Here is a 24,991-nt window from a genome sequence, read left to right on the forward strand (position 1 = left end):
TGCTATGTAGGATTTCCTCTACTGCTTTCTATGTTACCATGGGACTCCCACTTCGACGATGGGGAACGAATCAAGCGTGTGACTCTATGAAAGATCCAATACTAGAGAACCTACGATGCATCAGGAAATGAAAATTACCTACAACCCTGGCGCTGCATTTTAAGGTTCTTAATTGGTACAACTTTGACTTTTATTTTTTTTTCCAAAAATTCATGCCTCCATGAGACCAATAGTACTGAATTGTTCGGGCCCAAAGATACGGGCAAACATACAGAGAGAGCTCAATAAATGAGAGCTACAGTGAGTGAAACTGTGTAATATCAGTTTACCTGGGGGGCCCTTACAAGATGGGAGCCATGGGCAATTGCCTACTGCCCATGCCTAAAACTGCCTTGTGGATTACAGGTAAAGTTTCACTCTATCATAAGTATCTTCACTGAAATCATAAACATTAGATTAATTTCCCGCTGCGTCCAAGGACCCCAGGAACACTAAACGTACCATATCAGGCTTTAGCAGGGGGAAGAGTCCATTATGACTAAATGAAGAGAGACACTATCAAAAAGCCCATCAAGGCAAATTTACATCTGAAAAACTACTTTGCAGCACCTTAAGCACAACATGCAAAGGAACACGTCTAAATAATGAGGAAAAGTGAAGACTGATTCCAGGAGCTTCCAGATATGATGATGCCTTGTACTGGCAGATGCAACACAGTGTATTCATTTTGATGTGTACATAGAGATAAATCCAGAAAAAACTTTCCAATTTGTATGCTGTATGGTCAGAATCTGGAGAGGAGGGTCTGCAGTTCATAGTTTCATTGATGTTTCCTATGAAGCAGAACCAGGTCTACAAGTAAGTAACCAGTTCTTGTGCATCACTGAATCTTCATTGATAGTCAAACATTAGAGTAGCAAGACAAAAACATCTTAGCCCTAGTGACTCTTGCTCAAAAAGAACATGAAAGTGGCTACAACAGCTTTTATCTGAATAAAATATGTGACTTTATGACAAAACCAAATTGAGTCCCCAAGAAGGTAATGGTGGTCTTATAAGAAAAATTTATTTTAGAAAGTTTAATCACAGGGACCTTAATTAGTCTGCAATAGTTACAAGATGGACTGCTGGCTGAAGAGAAGTACCAATAAGGCTTGAGACAAATGTAACAATCGAGCTAAAAACACTTCTTCTTGACGAGTGACAGGTCTATGACTTTGCTGTTGGTACCAAAAACAAACCCTTCTCTACTTGGAGGCGTAAGAGGCCCTTGTATCTGGTCTTTCAACATTAATATATTCATGCAAGTTTGAGGTGAATACAAACAACCATATTATCTCAGAAGCTGCCAAACTGAAGGATGATAAGTTTGGGTGAAACAACTCACCCTGCAATCTGGTCAGGAGGTTCAGAGTGCATGGTGGTTCTCAGTGTTGTTTTAACAACATCTGTAGCTTATCTAGGAACTACCATTGGCCGGGCCATTTTGGGGAACTGGAGTTCATCTTTGTTTCGCAGTTTCCACTTTTTAAGTTCACTGCTGGGATCAGAGAAATCTGTGGAAAGGTATACAACATTGGCCAGAGAAACTGGTTCTTATCTTCGAGATGTGAAGTCTTGGCAATTTTATACTTGGGATGCAGGGAAGAGATCTAATGCAGGATTACCCAATTCTGCAAAAATGTTATACAGAGCCTATGATGTTTAAAATCCACTCATGTTGTTCCTCATACACTCTGTTAATTAGTAATGTTCTGCTCCGGGATAGGTGCGTTGTTTTTAACTTTAAACCTTTGCCTAAGCGTTCCCTAAGGATCATCTCTCAGCCCAACTCTTTTTAACATCTACATGGCTACTGTCTGTCGGAATGAGGATGTTGTCTGTCATCAGAAATGTTAGAAATGCCTTAAGAGAGAGAAGGATTGTGCTCAACTTCATGAAGTTGATATAACAGTAGTTTCTGGCTTCTAACCATATATCTCATAAAGAAAGATCACCTAGATGGGCTCCCCAGCCTGACACAGATGTGTCCATGGCTATTCTGTGCATAGCAAACCTTGCAATAGATTGCACTCTTTGCACTATAATGAAAGAGGCTCAGTTGCCGTTATTGAAGGTTGAACTTTGTCGTCCTAGTTGGCTTGCATTGAGACCATTGATCCTCCAGACATTGTTCAAGCAGTCTTATGTGCAGTCTTGAACTTGGTGTAATGAAAATGCAGGAAGAAATGGAGCACTGGAAGGAGTAGCTCTGACATACTGTTGGATTAGAAGCTTAGAAGAGGTGATGATACTTTCCCCAAATTGATAAAACTACTTCTTCCAAAGGAAACACCTCTATCCTGTGCCAACTGCTGTTTCCAAATAGGACAGAACCTGAACACCGGCTGTTACAGATTTCTGTAGGTTTACCTAAAGGCTTAAGTGGTGCAACATCAATATTGTTGGCTGCCAGTCTAGCACTACCTTCTGTGGACTTTTATCGGTCAATCAATAAATATTTTCAATTGTTGCAGATGGGCTGTCACTACTGCCAGGCACTCAGAGAAAGGCGGAGGGACAGGCTTCAGACTAAAAGGCAGTACTGCCTACTGGAAAAAGCAATGATCTACTACAATTCACAGAAACGCTGTACTGCTTCACAACAGAAATGCAGAAGTAGGCAGTCTGGAGGACTACGGCATACATCAAATTTCCCTGTTTGAGATAAGAAAAAATTTGATGAAGCACTAGCATGAGAAATGTTTCTCATCTGACCTACTTGTTTGCAAGACACAGATCAAGAACTGGTCTTAAATTCTTGGTTGGGCATTTTGTTCTGAGCAAGGAAATATCCTGAATCAAGGCATTTCCTTCAAAGGGGCAGTGGTTATATTGCTCATTTAAATATTAACAACATAGGGGGTCATTTCAACCTCGGCGGTCTTTTCACAAGACTGCTGAGGGACGACGTGCTTTAGACCGCCAGTGCTGGTGGTTTTCCGCTCGGCGAATTATGACCTTTGGAGGGTGGCATGGGGGTGGGGGGTGTCGGGGAAGGACTCGTGGTGGGGGAGACCCCTATCAGTGCCAGGGAAGAGATTCCCTGGCACTGATAGTGCTTACCGCCATGGACTTCATGGCGGTGCCCAACCCCATGAAATCCATGGCGGTCAGCCGGGCCATGATACCGCCGGCGGACTGGTGACGGCCGCTGGGCTGGAGACCCAAGTCTCCAGCCCAGCGGTCATCTCTGCCCTGGCGGTCGGTTCGGAGAAGTGGCGGATGACCATGGCGGTTCACAATTCCAATTTTTTTACCGCCAGCCTGTTGGCGGTAAGACCGCCACTTCTCCGCCAACCGCAAGGGTTGTAATGAGGGCCATAGTTTTCTGGCGGTCCGACTGCCGCAACTTTGGCAGTCAGACCGCCGGATTACAAGGTTGTAGTGCGGTGAGGACCGCGGCAGGCAATGCTGGAGATCCTGGCAATGGGACTGCCATGGTTATTATGAACTGCATAACCGCCAAGCTCTCAACGGCGAACCCACTGCCATGGAGAGCTTGGCGGTCAGCCAGGTATGGGGGTCAAAAGGGGTTCTCCAGGGCGTATGGCCCCATGTGGGCCACCCAATACATTTGGGGTTTGGAAGAGCACTGTGTTCCGTGCACAATGTGGTGCATGGGCACCGTCCACCCATCGTGCCGACAGAGCACAACCATTATGGTCCAATGGCCAAACTCATAATGAGGCCCCTAATCTGTTATTAGGCATGAAGACTGCTTCTTGAAATAGGCTCAATGTAAACTGGCTTGACGTCAATTTATGCGTCACTGAGATGTGGCCTGAAAGTGGTGAGGCTGACTGTGAACAGACCAATGTCATATGCAAAGATGTCAGGCAGGAGTGTCTCAATATCGATGACTTGCCTGGCTGGTGTCAACTGTGGTGTTTCAATACTGAATGTGAGCCTATTCTTGATGGTGAGAAAATTGGCACTTATGCTTTCAATAATATCGAAATGTTTGACAATGCCCAGAAGTAACAATGTTTCCAATGACTATGTTTTCATTTCTCCTTCCTCCTGAATTTCCTCTACCTAGATCACCAGCTGCGAGAATCATCAAGTCATGATAGGATGAGATAGATGAGCAGCTGTTTAAATAAACGTATGAATTCAAATTTAACTATGATTCATTAACAAAACAAGAATAGCTATAAAGGAAGCAAAAACAAGATTTCAGTAAAAAAATAAGGTCTTACCACTTTTAGATTAGCCTCTTGTAACTTATGTGCCCTCTCCTCTAACCGTTTGGCAATAACAGCCAATTCAGCATTCTTCTTCTTCAGCCTTTTAACTTTTTCATCAGTTTCAGGGAATGTATTCTTCCGCTAAAGAAGAGAAAATAAGGGGCAGATGAATATGGGTTAATCAGAAGAGAGCACTAAACTTATTTTGGACAATACATTGCCAAATAATATGATACAACATGAAGTACTCTAATTTGTGTTGCCTATTAAGGGAAACAACATTTAAAACTATTATCCAGATGAAAGAAGGGGATATTACTAAAATGAACTATAGCACACATGCTTTCATGTGCATATTTTAAGTTCTCTTCATTTTTGGTGTGTCACAATGCCCACCTTGTTTGTTCGATTACAAAAAGAAAAATAGAAAGCCATGGGACATTTGGCAGGCAAAGTAAAAAATGTGCAGTACGAGAGCCTGAGATGATGCTCTGAATGGATAAAATAATTTGACAGATTATTCTTTGGAAAGGAAGTACAGTTACCTGTAAACACCAGTTCACCCTTTCTCTATTAAATTAATAAAATTCATAAATTATTAATTGTTCCCCACACTAAGGAAACTGGAACACTTTATAGAACAAGAAAATGTCTAGACCTAAAGCTAAAACAACACTTGCTTTCTTATTTTTTTAATGCAAATGCAAATAAAAATACAGAAAATCAATTTTTTGCACATGTGGAAACCCCTTGTGTATTTTATCCTTCTTAGAATACAAAAATAAAAAGAAATTAAATGTCAGAGCGAAGAAAAATCGATAAGTTAATTTAAGACCTAAAAGAACAAATTATTTACCTTCGGTAACGCTTTTTCTGCTGGATACACTAGCAACCTGTGGTTTTCTCACCTTAGGAATTCTCCCAATGCGCCAGCATTCAATGGAAATGTTTTCTTCCCAACTCTCTACGTCGACGAGGATGTCACAATTGCCCAACTCCCACGCAACTTCGTCCGACGTCACTGCGGCAATAAGAGGTCCTGGCCGGCGTGCTGACGTCAGTTCCCTTTCTTCCGTGCCTTCGAAGCATAACGGGTTTTTCCCATCTCTTGGGAGTTACTGTTACCTCCTTGGAAATCCGGATTCAAGCCTTGTTGGTAGTGCGGAGAGCGCATGTCGGTGATGGACCCGCACAATGACTGCCTGTGGTGCTTGAGTTCTGAGCACAATGTGGAGGAGTGTGGTTCATGCCAGAGGATGAACCCGAAGGCGCTCAAGGAGCGAGAGGCCAAACTCTTTTTGGCCAAGGTGAAGAAGAAGGAGAAGCATACGAGTCATCGGAGGTCTTCTTCTGTAAAATCCTCGAGGTCGCACAAGAAATGGCGTCAGCATGATTCCTGACGTTGTTCGGATAGCGGTCGGTCCCGATCGAGATCTCCATCAAGTCGGCGTCATGCGACGTGGGAGGTTAGTCCGACGGCGACTCCATCACCTCAGAGTCCTCAAGCTTCCCCGGCATCTTCGAGGTGGTTGGGCCTCAGGAGAGTCCTTGCTTTTGCCTGAAGCGCAATCGGACGTTCCAGATACGGTGCCACAGGAGGAACAGGGGTATCCAGCCTTCCCGGATCCGGTTATTCTTTGTATTAAAATCTGTTATTCTTTGGCAAAGAAGGATCCTCCTGTTGGAATTAGGGCCCATTCCACCAGGGCTAAGTCTGCCACTTCAGCCTTGGCTAGAGGTGTTCCAGTGGCTGACATTTGTAAGGCCGCAACTTGGGCTTCCCTCCACACTTTCGCTAAGCATTATTGCTTGGACTCTGAGGTTAGGAGGGATAGCCATTTTTCACCGTCAGTGCTGCAAGATTTCTTGGTGTGACCACACACGCACCCACCTCCAAGTGCGGTTCTGCTTTGGGACTCTATTTATAATGTGAGGAATCCACAGGTAGTTGTATCCATCACAAGAACAAATCACTTATCTTCGGTAACACTTTTTCTGGTGGATACACTAGCTAGTACCACGTTTTCTTTGGGTGAATATGTATATATTAGGTAGTTGTATCCATCAGAAAGGACATGTGAAGGGCAATTATCTAGCAAAGTGACAGCTCAACAGTTCATTTTAACTTTCTAGTGAAGGATACCAGAGCAGACAGACAGAAAGATAGGACCCCTCAGCAAAGATTTTGCAGTTGGAGACCTGTCCCAACATAGCATAAGCTCAGAGTTGGAATAAATGATTTCTGATCTCAGAGTAGAGACTCTCCAAGTGTCAAAGATAGGGATGTTTCTCACTGGATTAACAATAGATGCTCTCACTACCACCCAGCAAAAGTGCCCCTCATGTCTCCGTTGCCCCTCTCACATACATTTCATTTGTTTCAAAGTGCTGGCATAGGCTGGCTTTACTAATCCGCTCAGCTATTCACATGAAATATAATTCTGTTCTTTGCAGCAGGCATTGTGATCCTCTGTGCTGCTTTATGGTGAGTATGCCACAAGACAAAATTCAGATCTCCCTCTCTAGCAGGAACAATAATGGCAAGAGCTATTCTGAGATTTTTTATTGCTGCCTGAAAGCTCTGCAGCAGGTGCTTTTAAATCCTAAGCTCTTGTTAAACACCTTGCCCTACCTGAGGTCAGCGCCCAGTGTGGCTGCACCGTCCGCACCATCCTCATGCTGGCCCTGTCTTCATTGATGAATGAGCCAAGGCTTACCTGAATGGGTGGTTAGCTTTCTAATAACATGCAATGAAAGTCACCTAATGTTTCCCTTCACAATGAGCCTGCATTTCGTTCAACTGCCTAGCTGGAGTGATAGCCACCAAGGCTATTTTCCAGGACAAATTATGTAAATCTGGCTTATGTATTGGCTCGAACTGGGAACCCATTGATCTATTCACATCCAACTTTCCTCACCTAACTGCCGATGACCCAAACCCTGTAGATTGGTTTGACTGCATTCTGATCCCTTCACAGTGACTTTTATCTGAATTAAAACCTCTGGTCAACCAAAGGAGAAAATCTGGTTTAGGGACACAAGAAACATCGATATTAAGGCAAGAAAACAAGGCTTACCCGAATCTTCCCTCTGTAGATTTTTTAACAGGGCCACAGTCAATATGAATTAATGGAATTACACCAAATTTGGAAGACAGAAATATCCTTAGCCAGAAAGTGTGCTTTTTGTGATTTGTGTTCAGACGTTTTTGAGAAATTAAGGTTCCAAATGTTTAGATACCTGGGCTTTTGGGATCATGGGCCTCCCACAAGAACGTAACTTAATAAATACAGTAGAACAATCGGTCAGCTGCCTAGGCAAAAGGCTCCAGCTAGTTCACATGGGAGCTAAGGCTCTGACTTGCTGGCCACAACCTGATAAAGATGCTTTGGCTGCATTGCAGGAGCCAAGGACGTGGTCCTTGTGTCCTGAAAATCAATTAAAAAAAGATAAAAGGGGGCGCAGTATGGGTACTCTGATCCCCTCTACCTTGTTGGGGGCGGAAGGGAAGTGTTACATAGGGACATCCCTGGGGTTGACTCGGCCGAGGCTCGGGGGTCTGACACCCATGAAGGGCCCTGCAGCCAACCCCATGCCAGCACAGCCCAAGGCTGTGCGTGGCGGGGGGTTGACGTAGGTATGGTAATCACATTTTACTCCACAGTAAAAACAAAAAGCCCTAGAAATTCACTGAAGAAACTTAGGGTGTGGTTATACTTAGACGAAAATGTTAAAACATCACATTTTAGATTAAAAAACACTGAAATTTACCAGTGATTAAGTAATTTAAATTTATGCACTCACCATGCACTGCTTATGATCTCATGTATGACCTCATCACATGTTCTATGACATAATTGATTACATCACAGATGGCTTCTAAAATGACATCAATAATGGCATTACTGTGCACAGCTAGTGCACAAGGCTAGTTTGAGGACCACCAAATAGCAAACTCCATGATAAAAATAAAATCTTTTCAACCTCCTTCGCTATGCTTTCCCTTCCCTCTTTTTGTAGTGCTTCATCACATACTAGATTTCTCTACCCTATGCTTTCGATTTCGTCGTCATTTATTCATAAATTTGTAAACCTACACATTAGTGTGCTGCAGAAGATGGGCGCAGGAAACCCTGCCTCAATCATATGAAGGGCATGTATAGAAGGGGTTGCGTGCTGGGACTGGCCTGTAGTCATGTGCAGCAGGGGTTGGTGGCAGAGCAGGGCTACAGGCCAGGCATTTTGCCCAACCACTCCTACAAACACCAGCTGAAAACTGCCTTCACTTTCTTGAAGTAGTTTGGTTCCAGAGCCTGGCCAGCAATCTAATGCAGTGGTGGTAGGTAGCTTGATCTACAGCAAGGCCTTTTGACAAAGCACCACATCAACCAACCATTGCATGGAGCAGGCTAAAGCGTGACAAAGGTTGGACTGCAGCCTAGCCAGCACCCAAACGCCCCAGTGCTCAGCCCCCACTGTGAGAGCCTTTGTTCATACAGAGAGGTATATCAAGCGGATATGGCCTTTTCCTAACCACTGCTGTACATAACCTTTAGCTGTGCACAGAAGGCTTGAGCGCGAGACTTCATCTAATCCAAGACAGAAACTCAAGAAGGCTTTCTGCCACTAGCCTTGCCAACTGACTTGTAATACAAAAGAGTTGAATAACCGCATTAAGCATGAAGATTACTATAATGCAGAATATCCTATGAGCTTAGAAAGTATTGGCATGAAAGACCAAACACTCATCTCCCCGAGGGTTTTTGGGAACATACTACTGGAACATAAATGTTTTAAGGACAGGTATGTTTTCTATTTTTGTCTTTAAAAAACTGGACAAGATTTAAACAGCAGTGTAGAAAACTGAACACAGAGCAGGCAACAAGAGTTTTCAAAGGCAGGGGTATGTTGTACGAGACCCTAAGAATTAAGCAGCCTACTATGTCATATTGGCATTTAGACTGGATCTCTCAGCAGGGGGCCCTCTTAGTCCTTTGAAAAACTTAAGAATTAAAAACAATGTTCTGGGTTAATAATTATTTTTTCTCCATGGACAAACGCAAAATGTGTATATGTTTATCCTGCAACAACCATACAAAAAAATCTGAAAAATTAGCCTGATTCACAGATGAGAAAGAAATTGTTTCCAGATGTAATTATGGGACTCTTGTACCTACCGCTTGGAAACGTCTTTGTAATTAAAAAGGTGAAGGCTAACCATTATGTAGCATCTTTCGCTTGAATGAGTATGCTGTCAAATCCAAGACATACTTTATATTTCATGCAACGCAAGAGAATTTGTTTGAGTGACACCGAAAAACTAGAAAAATTGTTGGTGCCCTTCTTCATTAGCAATGTTCTATTGAGAAACTAATCCATTGGACTACCACTGAATCAAATGAAATCAGTGTACTACCTCATTGCTAGTCTTTAAAGTGGAAGAGCAGTAGAAGGAGACCCATGAGGAACCTAGAAAAAGCATTCGAGTAACATAGATGGTTCCCAAAGCTATACTTCAGGAATTAGGGAGAGATATATAAAAAAATAAATAAATAAAAAATAAAAACATAAATGAGAGATCCAAAAACGTTATCACCATTAGCCTAATTTTCCAGTAACCATAACTGATTAAAATAATAGAAAAAATGTAAAGAAACTGGATCATTTGCCGTTGTATAATACCTGTTAATTTAGTACTGCCTTAAAGACATAAGGAGAGATAAAGAGAAGTAACTTTTGTACTCTCCTGTATACCAAGGCAAGGATACCTAACCTATTTACGAAGTGATAGGGAAAAAACCCTCAACTTATCAATAATCACAATTTCTAAGGAGTGGAACCTGATCCTAAGGTGACTCTAGATGTGAAAACACAGTTCTCCACAACTGCTGAGGGGGAGCAATATGCTTCTAAACCATGATGAGAACCCTGTCCCCTCCCATGATGAAAAGGGACAGCTGTGTATTTCAAGATGAAATTGGGATGGAATGAAATAAAATATATCACCTGTATCGCTGCTTTTGGCAGAGAACAGCTCCGGACACTCTGATTCAAGATAGTGGATTGAAGAAGGGAGGAGTAAGGCTGGAGCTCCAGATTCGTCCAGCAGCACGACTTACCCTTGTGCGGGATTCATTGACTTCACTTTCTCTACCACCCAACCAACCCCAACAATAATGGTCTCTGAACCACCACCAAGCACGTAGCCGGAGGTGCGACTATTTAGGAAAACAAGTGGCCTACCCATACCATCCCAGCAAAGTGAGATGTGTGCAAGAACGGCAGCAAGGAACAACCAGGAACTGATCACCCAGCAAGACTGGAATGTCTGTGGGAAGACCACATCGAGAAAAAGAATGCAAACAAAGGCAGACGCACCCAGTACACTAGTTTGGGCAAATGCACAGTGGGGACGAGGGGATCTGCCAACAAGCACAGTTTGTTGAAACTAACTAAATTCTCCATTAATAAAGAGAAATCCAGCAACAAGCAATCAGAAAGAGTAAAATTCAGAGCTAGATTGAGGGCTGCTGCACACTTGAAGAGAGGAACAAGCTGGAACTATGGAGCAGATGGGTTCAGGAGTCTAATAGTGATCAAAGAAGAAGGGCTTCCTGGACCCAAAAATGGCAGCTGGAAGAATTAAGATAAAATATCTCAGACTATAATATAAAAGATATCTGCTAACAAGGGGACACGAAAACAATAGTAACCAACTAAAAAACTCCAACTTCCATCGAAGGAAGGGAGGAAGTGTGGAAAGACTCATGTAATCAATCTTAGCAGGGGGGGGAAGGGGAAATGTGGAGGACACATGTGGTAAATCAAAGCACAGCTGGTGACTTACCCCACCGATGGGCAGATGCTAGGTTTGATCCACATGCAGAAGTAGCCCACATATCAGAAGGGAGATACTGGGAACATGTGAAACCAAGATATTTACGGTTGGTAACTTTGTTTCAAAAGGAATGATGAGTATAGAGTTTATTTTTGAATTTGGGGCAGGCAGGAAAGAAGAAGACACTTTCAGTCACCTGAGACATGCCCAAATAAGATACTGCAAGAAAATAGGCAAATAAGCCTGAAGGTTACATGACTCTTATGGTTACAGAATCCAACACTGGAGGCCAAAATAACCTTTTTAAACGTAGGGGTACCACATATAAACTACTGATACTAAACATAGATACAGCTCTCATTCTGTTGGGGGCAGACTGGAAAAACGCAAATTAAACTATTTTCTGCAACAATACATATCCATGTTGTAGGAAGTTGGCTCCGTATATATTATCTCAAAGTAAGACAGTGTGCACAGAGTCCAAGGGTTCACCTTAGAGGTAAGATATGGCAAAATTAGGTAATTCTAATGCTCTATTTTGTGGTAGAGTGGTCGAGCAGTAGGCTTATCAGAGGGTAGTGCTAAGCATTTGTTGTACACACACAGGCAATAAATGAGGAACACACACTCAAAGACCTAACTCCAGGCCAGTAGTTTTTATATAGAAAAATATATTTTCTTAATTTATTTTTAGAACCACAAGTTCAAGATTTGAAGTAAATACATAAAATGCAAGGTACTCCACACAGGTAAATTAGGAACTTTGAATTTGAGCAATAACATATATAGTTGTAGTTAAAATGTCAATAAGCTATTTTAAAAGTGGACACAGTGCAAAAAATCAACAGTTCCTGGGAGAGGTAAGTAATGGTTAGTTTGTCAGGCAAGTAAGACACTTACAAGTCTCAGTTCCTGGGCATAGGCAGCCCACCGTCGGGGGTTCAGGGCAGCCCCAAAGTTACCACACCAGCAGCTCAGGGCCGGTCAGGTGCAGAGGTCAAAGAGGTGCCCAAAACACATAGGCGCCTATGGAGAACAGGGGTGCTCCGGTTCCAGTCTGCCTGCAGGTAAGTACCCGCGTCCTCGAAGGGAAGACCAGGGGGGTTTTGTAGGGCTCTGGGGGGGACACAAGTAGGCACACAAAACACACCCTCGGCAGCACAGGGGCGGCCGGGTGCAGTGTGTAAAGCAGGCGTCGGGCTTGGTATTGGATTCAATGGAGGGATCCGGGGGTCACTCTAGCGGTGCAGGCAGGGCACAGGGGGGCTTCTCGGGCCAGCCACTGACTGGGCTAGGCAGAGGGTCGTCTGGGGGTCACTCCTGCATTGAGGTTCGGTTCCTTCTGGTCCTGGGGGCTGCGGGTACAGTGCTTGATCCAGGCATCGGGTTCCTTGTTACAGGCAGTCGCGGTCAGGGGGAGCCTCTGGACTCTCTCTGCATGCATCGCTGTGGGAGTGCAGGGGGGTCATCTCGGGCTACTCACGATGTCCCAGTTGCCTGTGAGTCCTCCCTGTGTTGTTGGTTCTCTGGAACTCGAGCCGGGGCATCGGGTGAAGTCTCACGCTTCAGAACACTGGTGCTGGGGCCTGGTTAGCAGGCCTCAGCACACTTTCAAATCATAACTTGGCATCAGCAAAGGCAAAAAGTCAGGGGGTAACCATGACAAGGAGGCATTTCCTTACACAACCCTTCCTCCCCCAAACGAAAGAGGGCGAGACTAACCTTTCCCAAGAGAGTCTTCATTTTCTAAGTGGAAGAACCTGGAACGGCCATCTGCATTGGCATGGGCAGTCCCAGGTCTGTGTTCCACTATAAAGTCCATTCCCTATAGGGAGATGGACCACCTCAACAGTTTTGGATTTTCACTTTTCATTAGCCATCTGAGAGGTCAGTGGTCAGTCTGAACTACAAAGTGAGTACCAAAGTGGTATGGTCTCAGCTTCTTCAAGGACCAAACCACAGCAAAGCCCTCCCTCTCAATGGCACTCCAAGGCTGCTCCCTGGGGAGTAACCTCCTGCTAATGAAAGCAACAGGCTGGTCAAGGTCATCATCATTTGTTTGGGACAAAACTGCCCCTATCCCATGTTCAGAGGCATCAGTCTGCACAATGAACTGCTTGGAGTAGTCTGGAGCTTTGAAAACTGGTGCTGTGCACATTGCTTGTTTCAGGGTGTCAAAGGCCTGTTGGCATTCTACAGTCCAGTTTACCTTCTTGGGCATTTTCTTGGAGGTAAGTTCTGTGAGGGGTGTCACTATGGATCCATATCCCTTCACAAACCTCCTGTAGTACCCAGTCAAGCCAAGGAATCTCTCTTGCTGTGTTCTGGGAGCCCCTAAATACTCTATTTAAGGGAGTGTTTAGGTATGGGGGGTTAGTAGCCAATGGCTACTAGCCCTGAGGGTGGCTACACCCTCTTTGTGCCTCCTCTCTGAGGGGAGGGGGGCACATTCCTATCCCTATTGGGGGAATCCTCCATCTGCAAGATGGAGGATTTCTAAAAGTCAGAGTCACCTCAGAACACCTTAGGGGCTGTCCTGACTGGCCAGTGACTCCTCCTTGTTTTTCTCATTATCTCCTCCGGCCTTGCCGCCAAAAGTGGGGCCGTGGCCGGAGGGGGCGGGCAACTCCACTAGCTGGAGTGCCCTGGGGTGCTGTAACAAAGGGGGTGAGCCTTTGAGGCTCACCGCCAGGTGTTACAGTTCCTGCAGGGGGAGGTGAGAAGCACCTCCACCCAGTACAGGCTTTGTTACTAGCCACAGAGTGACAAAGGCACTCTCCCCATGTGGCCAGCAACATGTCTGGTATGTGGCAGGCTGCTAAAACTAGTCACCCTACACTGGTAGTTGGTTAAGGTTTCAGGGGGCACCTCTAAGATGCCCTCTGGGGTGTATGTTACAATAAAATGTACACTGGCATCAGTGTGCATTTATTGTGCTGAGAAGTTTGATAACAAACTTCACAGTTTTCAGTGTAGCCATTATGGTGCTGTGGAGTTCGTGCATGACAGACTCCCAGACCATATACTCTTATGGCTACCCTGCACTTACAATGTCTAAGGTTTTGCTTAGACACTGTAGGGGCATAGTGCTCATGCACTTATGCCCTCACCTATGGTATAGTGCACCCTGCCTTAGGGCTGTAAGGCCTGCTAGAGGGGTGACTTATCTATCCCTATAGGCAGTGTGAGGTTGGGATGGCACCCTGAGGGGAGTGCCATGTTGACTTAGTCTTTTTATCCCCACTAGCACACACAAGCTGGCAAGCAGTGTGTCTGTGCTTAGTGAGGGGTCCCCAGGGTGGCATAAGATATGCTGCAGCCCTTAGAGACCTTCCCTGGCATCAGGGCCCTTGGTACTAGGGGTACCAGTTACAAAGGGACTTACCTGGATGCCAGGGTGTGCCAATTGTGGAAACAAAAGTACAGGTTAGGGAGAGAACACTGGTGCTGGGGCCTGGTTAGCAGGCCTCAGCACATTCTCAAATCATAACTTGACATCAGCAAAGGCAAAAAGTCAGGGGGTAACCATGCCACTTACACTTACACTTCCTGTGCGACTTGAGTATCGGGATATGAAAGTAAGCATCCTGCAAGTCGACAGACACCATCTAATCTCCTTCGTTCAATGCCAAAAAGTACCTGAGCTAGGGTCTGCATCTTGAACTTTTCCTGTTTGATGAACCAATTCAAAATCCTCAGGTCCAGGATTGTTCTCAATCGGCCATCCTTCTGGGGATCAGGAAGTATCTTGAATAACAACTCTGACCCCTTTCCTGCTCCGGAACCAACTCTACTGCACCCTTAGAAAGGAGGACTAGAACCTCCTGTTCTAATAACAGGAGATGCTCTTCTGAACAAAAGGATCGACGGGGCGAGATGGGGGGTGGAAACTCCCAGAAGGGAAGGGCATAGCCTTTCCTCACAATGCTGGTGACCCAGGAGTCCGATGTTATTGCCTCCCATATGTGGAGAAAGGTCATTAACCTCCCCCCTACAGGAGTGGTATGCAAAGGAATTGGTGGATGACTAAGGCTGCTTCCCATGCTGCACCCCTCCAGAGGAAGCGGAAGAGGCAGAGTGCTGCTGGGTGGCTCCTCTGGTTCGGACCCTACTCCTCCCCGCTGTATGATCTATAGGGGACGGCAGTGGCGGCCTGCTGCTGAAACCTGCCCCGAAAGGAGGAGAAGGAGCCACGACCAAACCCCCTAATTCTTCTGAACAACCTAGAAGAAACATAAGAGGAATCTTGCAAGCCTAACGATTTTGCTGTGGCTCTACTCTTTCAAGGGCAGAGTCCGCCTTCAATCCAAAAAGTTTATCCCCATTAAAGGGAAGATCCAGCAGGGCTGACTGAACATCGGATGAAAACCCTGAAGAACGAAGCCAGGCCTGTCTCGTTGTAGCAACAGTGGTGCCCATAGCTCTGGCCACAGAATCAGTTGTGTCCAGCCCTGACTGGATTACTTGGGTCGCCGCAGCCTGAGCATTAGAAACAAGGCTCAACACCTCCTGAGGCAATTCCGAATGAGACAACTTAATCTCCTCCATAAGGGCGTAGATGTATCTGCCCAAGATGCATGTGGCATTGGTGGATTTGAGAGCCATACTACAAGATGAAAATGCCTTTTTTGAAGACTGGTCCATCTTTTTAGAGTCCTTGTCCGAAGGCACACCCGGAAAAGAACCTGGAGCAGTGCGAGACGAACATGAAGCTTGTACAACCAGGCTTTCTGGAGTCGGGTGCCTCGACAAAAAGCTCTGATCCGCAAGAGCCACACGATACCTGCGCGCCACTGTCCTATTAACAGCTGTAGATGAAACTGGCTTTTTCCAAATCTCTAGTATTGGATCCAGGAGAGCCTCATTAAAAGGCAAAAGTGACTCTGAAACCGCTGAAGCCGGATGTAGCACTTCCGTTAATATGTTGGGTTTTGACTCAGCCACTGGAAGAGGAAGGTCCAAAAAGTCAGCTGTCTTCCTCCAAACAGAGTGGAAAGAAGCAGCTTCCTCTGTATATTCCTCAGGAGACGTTAAATCCCACTCTGGAGAAGTGTCTAAGCCACTTGCCGTGTCCAAACCCTGGAGATCTACAAGAGGTTCTTCAATCTCACCCTCCTCCAAGGCCTGCTTTCGATATTCCTGTTCTTCAAGGAGGCGAAGAGCTAGCCTCCCTGAATGAAGCCTGGCCTCAATCCTTGGCGTCGACAAGGCGTCCGCCGACATCGATGATCTTGCCTGATGCCGATCCTCCGAACCATCTGACGCCGGGTCCATCGGCGCCGTGGGCTTCTTCGGCGCCAACCGAGGTAGAGGATGTGAAGGTGAAGAACTCTCCGGCGCTGGAACAGCAGTCCTCATTGGCGTTGCAGGTCGTGCAGGCAACGCCAAAGGAACCGGCGCCGAACCAGCACCTCCCATTGGAAGGAAGGGCATAAAAGGTGCCGGTCGTAAAGGAGCCTGAGCACCCATATTAAAGGCCAATGGCCCCAAAGGACCAGCCGGACCACCACCTGGAGCCATCTGCTAAAAAATGGCAAACATCGCATTTAGAAATGCAGAACTATCAGTACCTGGTGCCGGGAATGCCGGATACTGCAGAGCCTGAGCTCGAGGTGATAACGGTGCCAGCCCCGGCATTTCTGAAGCAGGTGAGAACTCCTGTTCCTGCTGAGGTACGACCTCGAAGACAGATGGTGGAGTCGTAGGTGAAGCCGGGGATGCGGGAGGCGACTGCGGCTGAGGAGTGATGGTGGGACTAACCTCCCATGTCTTTCGGCACCGAACCGAAGGCGACCTTGAGAGTGAATGCTCTCTACTCAACCGGCGCCGAGATTCACGATGGCGCCGGGAGTCACGGTGACACCGATGAGACTTAGGCGATGATGATCTGCACCAATGTCGCTTCTCTTTCTTTTTGGACTTTGCCAAAAACAGCTTTGCCTCCCGTTCCTTCAACACTTTAGGATTTATGCGTTGACAGGAATCACATTTCTCCACGTCATGATCGGAGCTCAGACACCACAAGCAATCCATATGTGGGTCTATCAACGACATCTTGCCTCCGCACTCTTTACAAGGCTTAAAGCCTGACTTTCGATGAGACATCTCGAAAACAAATTGTAACTAACCACGCAGAGCAGAAACAGTTGCTCCCTCGAAGAATAACCGTCCCTTGAAGGCACGGAAAAAAGGGAACTGAAGTCAGCACGCCGACGAGGACCTCTTATTGCCTGTATGATGTCAGATGGTGTCGCGTGGGCAATTGTGACGTCCTCGTAGACGTGCAGAAGCTAGGAAGAAAATTTCCGTTGGATGCTGGCGCATGGGGAAAATTCAATGAGTGAGGAATCCACAGGTAGTTGTATCCATCAGAAGCAGTGGTTATTTGCGCATCTCTGAATTCCGGGGTGCCCATACTAGCATGTGAATTAGTTGGCATTTCTCAAATAGATGTCTTTTTTACACACTGTCTTACATTTGGAAGGAAAAAATGTAGAGAAAGACAAGAGGCAATACCACTTGTTTTTCTATTCTGTGTTCCCCCAAGTCTCCCGATAAACATGGTACCTCACTTGCGTGGGTAGGCCTAATGCTTGCGACAGGAAACGTAACATAGACACATCACATTTTTACATTGAAATCTGGCATGCATTTTGCAAAGTGCCTAGATGTGGATTTTGGCCTCTAGCTCAGCCGGCACTTAGGGAAACCTACAAAACCTGTACATATTTAAAAACTAGACACCTGGGGGAATCCAAGATGGGGTGACTTGTGGGGCTCTCACCAGGTTCTGTTACCCAGAACCCTTTGCAAACCTCCAAATTTGGCAAAAAAACACTTTTTACTCACATTTTGGTGACACAAAGTTCTGGAGTCTGAGAGGAGCCTCAAATTTCCTTCAACCCAGCATTCCCCCAAGTCTCCCGATAAAAATGGTACCTCATTTGTGTGGGTAGGCCTAGCGCCCGCAAAAGGAAATACCCCAAAATACAATGTGGACACATCACATTCTCCCAAAGAAAACAGACCTGTTTTTTTTTTTGCAAAGTGCCTAGCTGTGGATGCTGGCCTCTAGCTCAGCCGGCACCTGGGGAAACCTATCAAACCTGCACATTTTTTTAAAACTATACACCTAGGGGAATCCAAGATGGGGTGACTTCTGGGGCTCTGGCCAGGTTCTGTTACCCAGAATACTTTGCAAACCTCAAAATTTGGCCAAAAAACACTTTTTTCTCACATTTCGGTGACACAAAGTTCTGGAATCTGAGATGAGCCACAAATTTCCTTCCACCCAGTGTTTCCCCAAGTCTACCGATAAAAATGGTACCTCACTTGTGAGGGTAGACTTAGAGCCCGCGAAAGGAAATGCCCGAAAACACTATGTGGACACATCAAAATTATCAAATACAAAACTACCTGTTTTTGCGATGGGCGGTGGGGGACCTGCATTTTTGGTCCTGGGCTCAGCAGCCATATAGGGAAACTTAACAAAGACAGACATTTCTGAAAACTAGACACCCGAGGGAGTCTAGGGAGGTGTGACTTGCGTGGATCCTCCAAGGTTTTCTTACCCAGAATCCTCAGCAAACCTCAAATTTAGCTAATAAAAATGTTTCCCACATTTCTGTGTGGGATCACCACACCGGGACAAGTTTCCTACCACCCAACGTTCCGCTCAGTCTCCCGGTAAAAATGATACCTCACTTGTGTAAGTGGGCCAAGTCTCACAGGGAAGAGCAAAAAACATGTCGAAATTGAGGGGGAACCAAAGTGGGTCCAAAAGGTCAGTTTGGGAAAAAATCATTTTTAGGCTGACAATTGCTGCAGAATTTTTATCTGTATAGATGATAATGCTGGGTGGTAAGAATTTTGTGGCTTCCTGCAGATTACGGAAGGTTCCATCACAAAAATGTGGGGAAAATGTATGATTTCCAGCAAAGTTGGAGGTTTACAGGGCACTGTGGGCAGGAAAATGGTGCAGGGTGCATGTGAAGCACACCACCCTGGAATCACCCAGATGTTTAGTTTTCAGATGTGTCTAGGTCTTGTTGATTTTTCTACATGGCAGTGTCCCAAAGTCCAAAAAGTGCAGCCCTCACCATTCCAAGTGGGATGATTTTGAGAGTTAGCCAAACTCTTATGGCCCAAATGTAAAACCAAAACCCAAAATAATCAAATGTCCTGTTGCTTGCCGTGGGATAAGATGTTTTAGTGTGCGGAGGTAGAGCTGTAAGACTGTTACCCCCTTCAGTTAGGGTGGGGGCATAACCAGGCCCATACTGGTTGATAGCCACCACCCCACTATTTTATATATTTTTTTATTTCCTTGACATCTAGTATGCTTTCTGGCTCACCCCCGCCCTCCCAGGAGTGGATCCGGGGTAATTGCCCCATCGGCCCACCGGTGGGCAGAACAACTTTTGCCCCATTTATTTGGGTTGGGGGTATAGCCATACCCCCACCCTCTTATTTTGGGAAAAAAAATCTTTCCGGGTGACTGGTTGGCTTTCTGCCTCCCTTCGGAGCAGATGACCTTCCCAAAATAGGCCGATCTGCCCCCAGGGGGGCAGTTATGGCCAACAGTAATGTGCCCCCCATGGGGAGTGACCCTTGCCCAAGGGGCTGCCCGCCCAAACAAAACACACACATACACACACTCACACCAATCCCTGGTGCCTGAGTGGTTTCTGCCCCCCCCCCAGGGACAAATCGGCCTAATAGAAATAGGCCGATCTGCCCCCCAGGGGGGCAGAAATGGCCTAAAATTAATTCCCCCCCCCCCCCCCCAGGGAAATGACCCTTGTCTAAGGCTTCGCCCCCCTTGCATGAAATTGACGCAAAAAAATAAAAATTCCCTGGTGTCTAGTGGTTTCTGCCCCCCTTGGGAGCAGTTGGGCCTAATAAAAATAGGCAGAGGGAGGCAGAAATAGCCTTAAAGTAAAACTGCCCCCAAGAGAGAAACCCTTGCCTAAGGGGTCGCTCCCCACCTACATAAAACAAAAAAAACAAACAAAAAAAATGATCCCTGGTGTCTAGCGGTGTCTGCCCCCCAGCCCCTCCCCCCCCACACTCCAAGGGCGGATCTCAGCCTAATTATAATAGGGGTCGCTCCCGTTATGCCATAAAATAAAAAAATACAAATTCCCTGGTGTCTAGTGGCATTTCTGCTGCCCGATCGCAATGCTGAGAGAGAAATGAAAGGTGAGGAAAGGCCTTTCCTCTCCTTTCATGCCTCTCTGCCCCTCCACGTGATCGGAGGAGAAATGCTTCCGTGCTGGAAGCCCCTGTTTGGTCATAACGGTTACATCCTGGGCACCCGAGCGGTGCTCGCCAGGACGTAACCGTTATGTCCACGGCACCCGAGGGGTTAAATAAAATATAATATAATGTACACACACACACACACACACACACACACACACACACACACGCATATGCAGCCTATAATAAAGCACTAATAATGTCAAGATTGCACTGGATTTTCATTTTAAATGACTAGGCAATCATCAACTAGTCAAATACAGAAAAAAGAGCACAGGCATGTTTTACAATCTTTATCTGAAAGGAAAATGAAAGGGAATAGGAGACATTTTAGCCAATAGACTGCCACACAGGAGAGAAAATTGCCACTGTGCCTTTACCACCTTCCAGGACCCCATGTATCCCATCATGCCTCACAGGTGACAGGTCAGTTCCTTTTACATGGTTTCAAAGTCCTGTACCAGAAAGTATGCAAGAGCTGCAGCAAACAAATTTGTCTGGGGACGGTTGCTTATGGCTTTGCTAAGGACTCCCCTGAAAGAGCACTGAAATGAAAAGCAAGCCCACCCCACAAACCTGCAGACAAAATAAGTAGCAGCTGTTGCTATTATCCAAAGGGGTTTCTCAGGGAAGCCTGTCCCACTTGAGTATCTGCTCTTGAGTCTGAGTCTAGACAGTAATGCTTAGTAAAAGTATGAAAAGACTTCCATGTTGCAGCTTTGCATTCCCCAGAAAAAGGTATGTTTCTTAATAGGGCAGCTGTTGCCGCTTTACATCTGGTTTTAGTTCTGACAGGTGTTCATTGGCTAACTTATAGGAAAACACTATATATGAAACTATCCACCTAGAAATGGTTTGCTTGGAGGAAGGAATGCCTGATCAGATTGGACCATAGTAGACAAGCAGGTGATCTGACTTTCTGAGCTCCTTTGTTTTGTCTAGATAAGCCTTAAATATTCTTAACATCCAACGAATGCAATGCACTTTCTGCTGAGGTAGAAGGTTTCTGAAAGAAAGTTGGTAGTGAAATAGTTTGTTTAATACAAAAATAGGAGGCCACTTTGGGGAGGAAGCTAGGATGAGCTCTCATGACCACCCTTTTAGAGTGAAAAAACATATACTTTTTTGGCACACAAAGAATAAATATTACAGACTCTACCTGCTGACAGAATGGCTACTAGAAAAGCAGCTTTCCATGTAAGATGTTGCAAAGAGGTATTGTGTTTTGGATCAAAAGGAGGACCATGAGCTTGGAAAGTACAAAATCAATCTCCTACAGAGGAAAGGGAGTCCCAACCGGAGGAAACACCTTATTCGGACCTTCTAAAAATCTTTAATCACTGGCATTTTAAAGAAAGATACCTTTGTGGGTGACATTTTGTAAGCTGTAAAAACTGCAAGATGTACCTTAAAGCAAGAAAACTTCAGATCAGGTCTTGCTAAATGGGGGAGGGAGGGCAGAATCACATTTTCTTGACCTAAAATAGGGTGGACATGGTTCTGGATACATCATATGTAGAACCTCTCCCACTTTAAAAGCATAGGATTTTATGGTAGAAGGTCTTTTGGATTCTCTTGGAATACTTATGCACTCTTTCGACAGTAATGGAGGAAATCAGAAGTCATGCTGCCAAGTTCAGGGAGGAGAGGTTGGGATGTAAAATTCTCCCTCCAAACTTGTACAGAAGATTCTGTCTCCACAGCAACCTCCTGTGTGGTCTCTCTGACAGATGAAAAAGGTCCGTGACCCACAACTGGGCAAGCCATTCCGGCACTATGAGGATCATTCTGTTCTTGACTATGTACAGCATGTTGATCTCTGTGGGAATCAGCGGAGTTGGTGGACACGCATACAGAAATTTCCCTGACCAACTTATCAAAAAGGCATTCCCCAATGTTCCTTTTTGGTAGAACCTTGATTCGTAGTCTTGGCATTTTTCGTTGCTTGCGCCTGCAAACAGATCTATTTGTGGATGGCCTCATTCTTTGAAGATGTCTTGCCCAAAGTTGTTGTGCAGGATCCAGTTGTGATTTTTGTGAATGTGTCGACTGAGGGAGTCTGCTTGAGTGTTCTGGGCTCCTGGCAGGTGTATGGCTTGTACTGTTAAGTCCCTGGCCTATCAGCCACTGCCAAATAGCCTGAACTTTCGGAGATAGAGGGCGACAGTGAGCATGTTTGTTTAGACACTACATGATGGTCGTGTTGAAGGGTTGGAAAATATTGATGAAGAAAATATTTTACTGCTGGACAAACTGCTCTCAATTCTAACATGTTGATGTGATAGTTCTTTTCCTTGTCCAATCACACTCCTTGAATCTGAAGGGGACCCATGTGAGCAACCCACCTCTGTAAGCATGTGTCCATGATCAGTGTGTGTGTGTTGGAGGGTCCTGTTGAAAAGGAACTTCTACCAACAAGTTCTTTTGTTGAGACCACCATGGGAGTGACTAGATTGCCTCTTTCGAGAGGTGCAGTTTGTCCTCCCAATGATCCAAAAAGTGGTGCTACTGGTTCTTGAGACCTTGTTGGAGAGGTCTTGTGTGAAGCCTTGCATGGGGAACTATGAAATGCAAAAGGCCACTGACCGCAACAACAAAACAATGTTTGTAGCTAGTGTGTCCAGTCTAGTCCCCAGGTAGTGAAGCCTTTGCGTTGGATGTTCAATGGACTTTTTGAAATTGATGAATAGACCGAAATTTTGTAGCATCTCAACACACATTTGAAAGTGTGCTCTTGCTATAGTTTGAGAGGAACTCATTATGTGCCAATGGTCTCAATATGGGTAGTCGAATATCTATTTTCCTTAAGGCTGCTGTAATCATGCCCATGCATTTCAAAAGGTTCGAGGAGCAGACTTGAGGCCCAGAGGTGTGGAATTTATATCTACTTGTCCGTGGGACAGGTTGCTTCCTAAATCTACATGTCCTGTAAAACAATCTACATTGTCCATTTGGTTCCATGCAGTGTGGCGAAAAATTATAACAGCAATCTTATTATTTAAGAGCTCTGATAATAACCTCTCGGATTATAGCTGGGCTAATACTATAGTAGGGTTTGAATACTAGTAATTATCTTATTTTGACACCTTTCTGCAGATCTACATACTGGGGCTGGAGGTAGCGGTAAGTAGTAGCTCCAGGGTTAGAATACCCTTTTGAGCCTGTGCAAACCTACTAACTAGCATGTTTTAAGGCTTTTTCACCAGGTCTTCTCTAATATTTTCCTATACTGAGAAAGGTTAGAAATTTACTCCTGACAAGGTTAAAAAGTAAAACTTCTTCCAGGGTTGGGAAAGTGCATATTTGCTCATACTAAAAAACAGTTCCCAAATATTTTCTAGGAGTACAATTTTCAGGTCTACTTCTGTAAAGTGACGAAATACATAAATCGGCACTATTGCAAAGACAAATACCATGAACCCTTCCATTATGAATATTGTTTGGGAATACTATCATACATCAACACACGTTACGAAATGATGCTTAAAAGAAATGGTACCTGAAATGTAACAGTTTAGCGAACCTTTTTTTTTTTTCCTAGTTGCATTTTTTGTGTGAACATTTTATTTCGAAAGCAAAGAATCATCACTCTTGCTTTCAAGCTTCTGCAAATATTTGCATCTAATCAGAGAGCACTCTGGGAGTGTTACACGTACACTCATATTGTTAAACTTTTAGAATGTGTGTACACTTTTTTTTTACTGGAACGACTGTCAGTAGTGCAGTACGAGCTTACAACATTTATTTAGACTGCTCAGTCTACTAATAAAGGCTTTGCATTAACGAACCATAAGAACGAGTCACTTACCTTCGGTAACGACTTTTCTGGTGGATACATTAGCTACCTGTGGATTCCTCACCTAATGAATACTCCCATGGCGCCAGCATTCGACGGAAATCTTCTTCCTAGCTTCTGCACGTCGACGAGGACGTCACATTGGCCCACGCGACGCCGTCTGACGTCATACAGGCACAATAAGAGGTCCTCGCCGACGTGCCGACGTCAGTACCAACATTTTTTACGTGCATGAGAACAATAACCCGATGCAATGAAAGATTAAGGCAACATCCTATAACATTGTAAATCACACAACATTGCAATAAAAAGGCTGTATATTTAATATAACTCTTTTTTTTTTTTTTTTAAACAAAACAAATACAGTATACACTAATTATGTATACACACAAAGATATATATATATATATATGTATATACAAGTATCATATGTACAAAATCCATTGCAGCCTTAAAGACCAAGAGGAGCACACTCAAGGATTACTTGGTAAGACCAAAAAGGCAACGGGAAGGCGGGTGGGACCGTGAGGAATCCACAGGTAGCTAATGTATCCACCAGAAAAGTCGTTACCGAAGGTAAGTAACTCGTTCTTCTGATGGATACAACTACCTGTGGATTCCTCACCTAATGAATAGAGTCCCAAAGCAGTACCACGCCCGGCGGTGGGTGCCTGCATGGTCAAACCAAGAAATCCTGCAGCACTGACCGTGCAAAATGTCCGTCCCTCCTGACCTCAGAGTCCAAGCAGTAGTGCTTCGCAAAAGTGTGAAGGGACGACCAAGTTGCGGCCTTGCAGATGTCAACCACAGGAACACCCCTAGCCAAGGCCGAGGTGGCCGACTTAGCTCTGGTGGAATGAGCTCTAA

The 24,991-nt window shown here is 45.1% G+C and overlaps 1 protein-coding gene across 1 annotated transcript in view; it reads right to left on the reverse strand.

Annotated features, from left to right (window-relative positions):
* TSPOAP1 (TSPO associated protein 1) overlaps positions 1 to 24,991 on the reverse strand; it is a 2,439,191-nt gene that overhangs the window by 2,087,035 nt on the left and 327,165 nt on the right. The window contains exon 3 of the mRNA XM_069226865.1: positions 4,242 to 4,370. Within this exon, the coding sequence (XP_069082966.1) occupies positions 4,242 to 4,370 (129 nt within the window). The remainder of the gene's footprint in view (positions 1 to 4,241; positions 4,371 to 24,991) is intronic.

The sequence above is a fragment of the Pleurodeles waltl genome, chromosome 3_2, assembly GCF_031143425.1.
Source record: "Pleurodeles waltl isolate 20211129_DDA chromosome 3_2, aPleWal1.hap1.20221129, whole genome shotgun sequence".
NCBI classification, from domain to species: Eukaryota; Metazoa; Chordata; class Amphibia; order Caudata; family Salamandridae; genus Pleurodeles; species Pleurodeles waltl.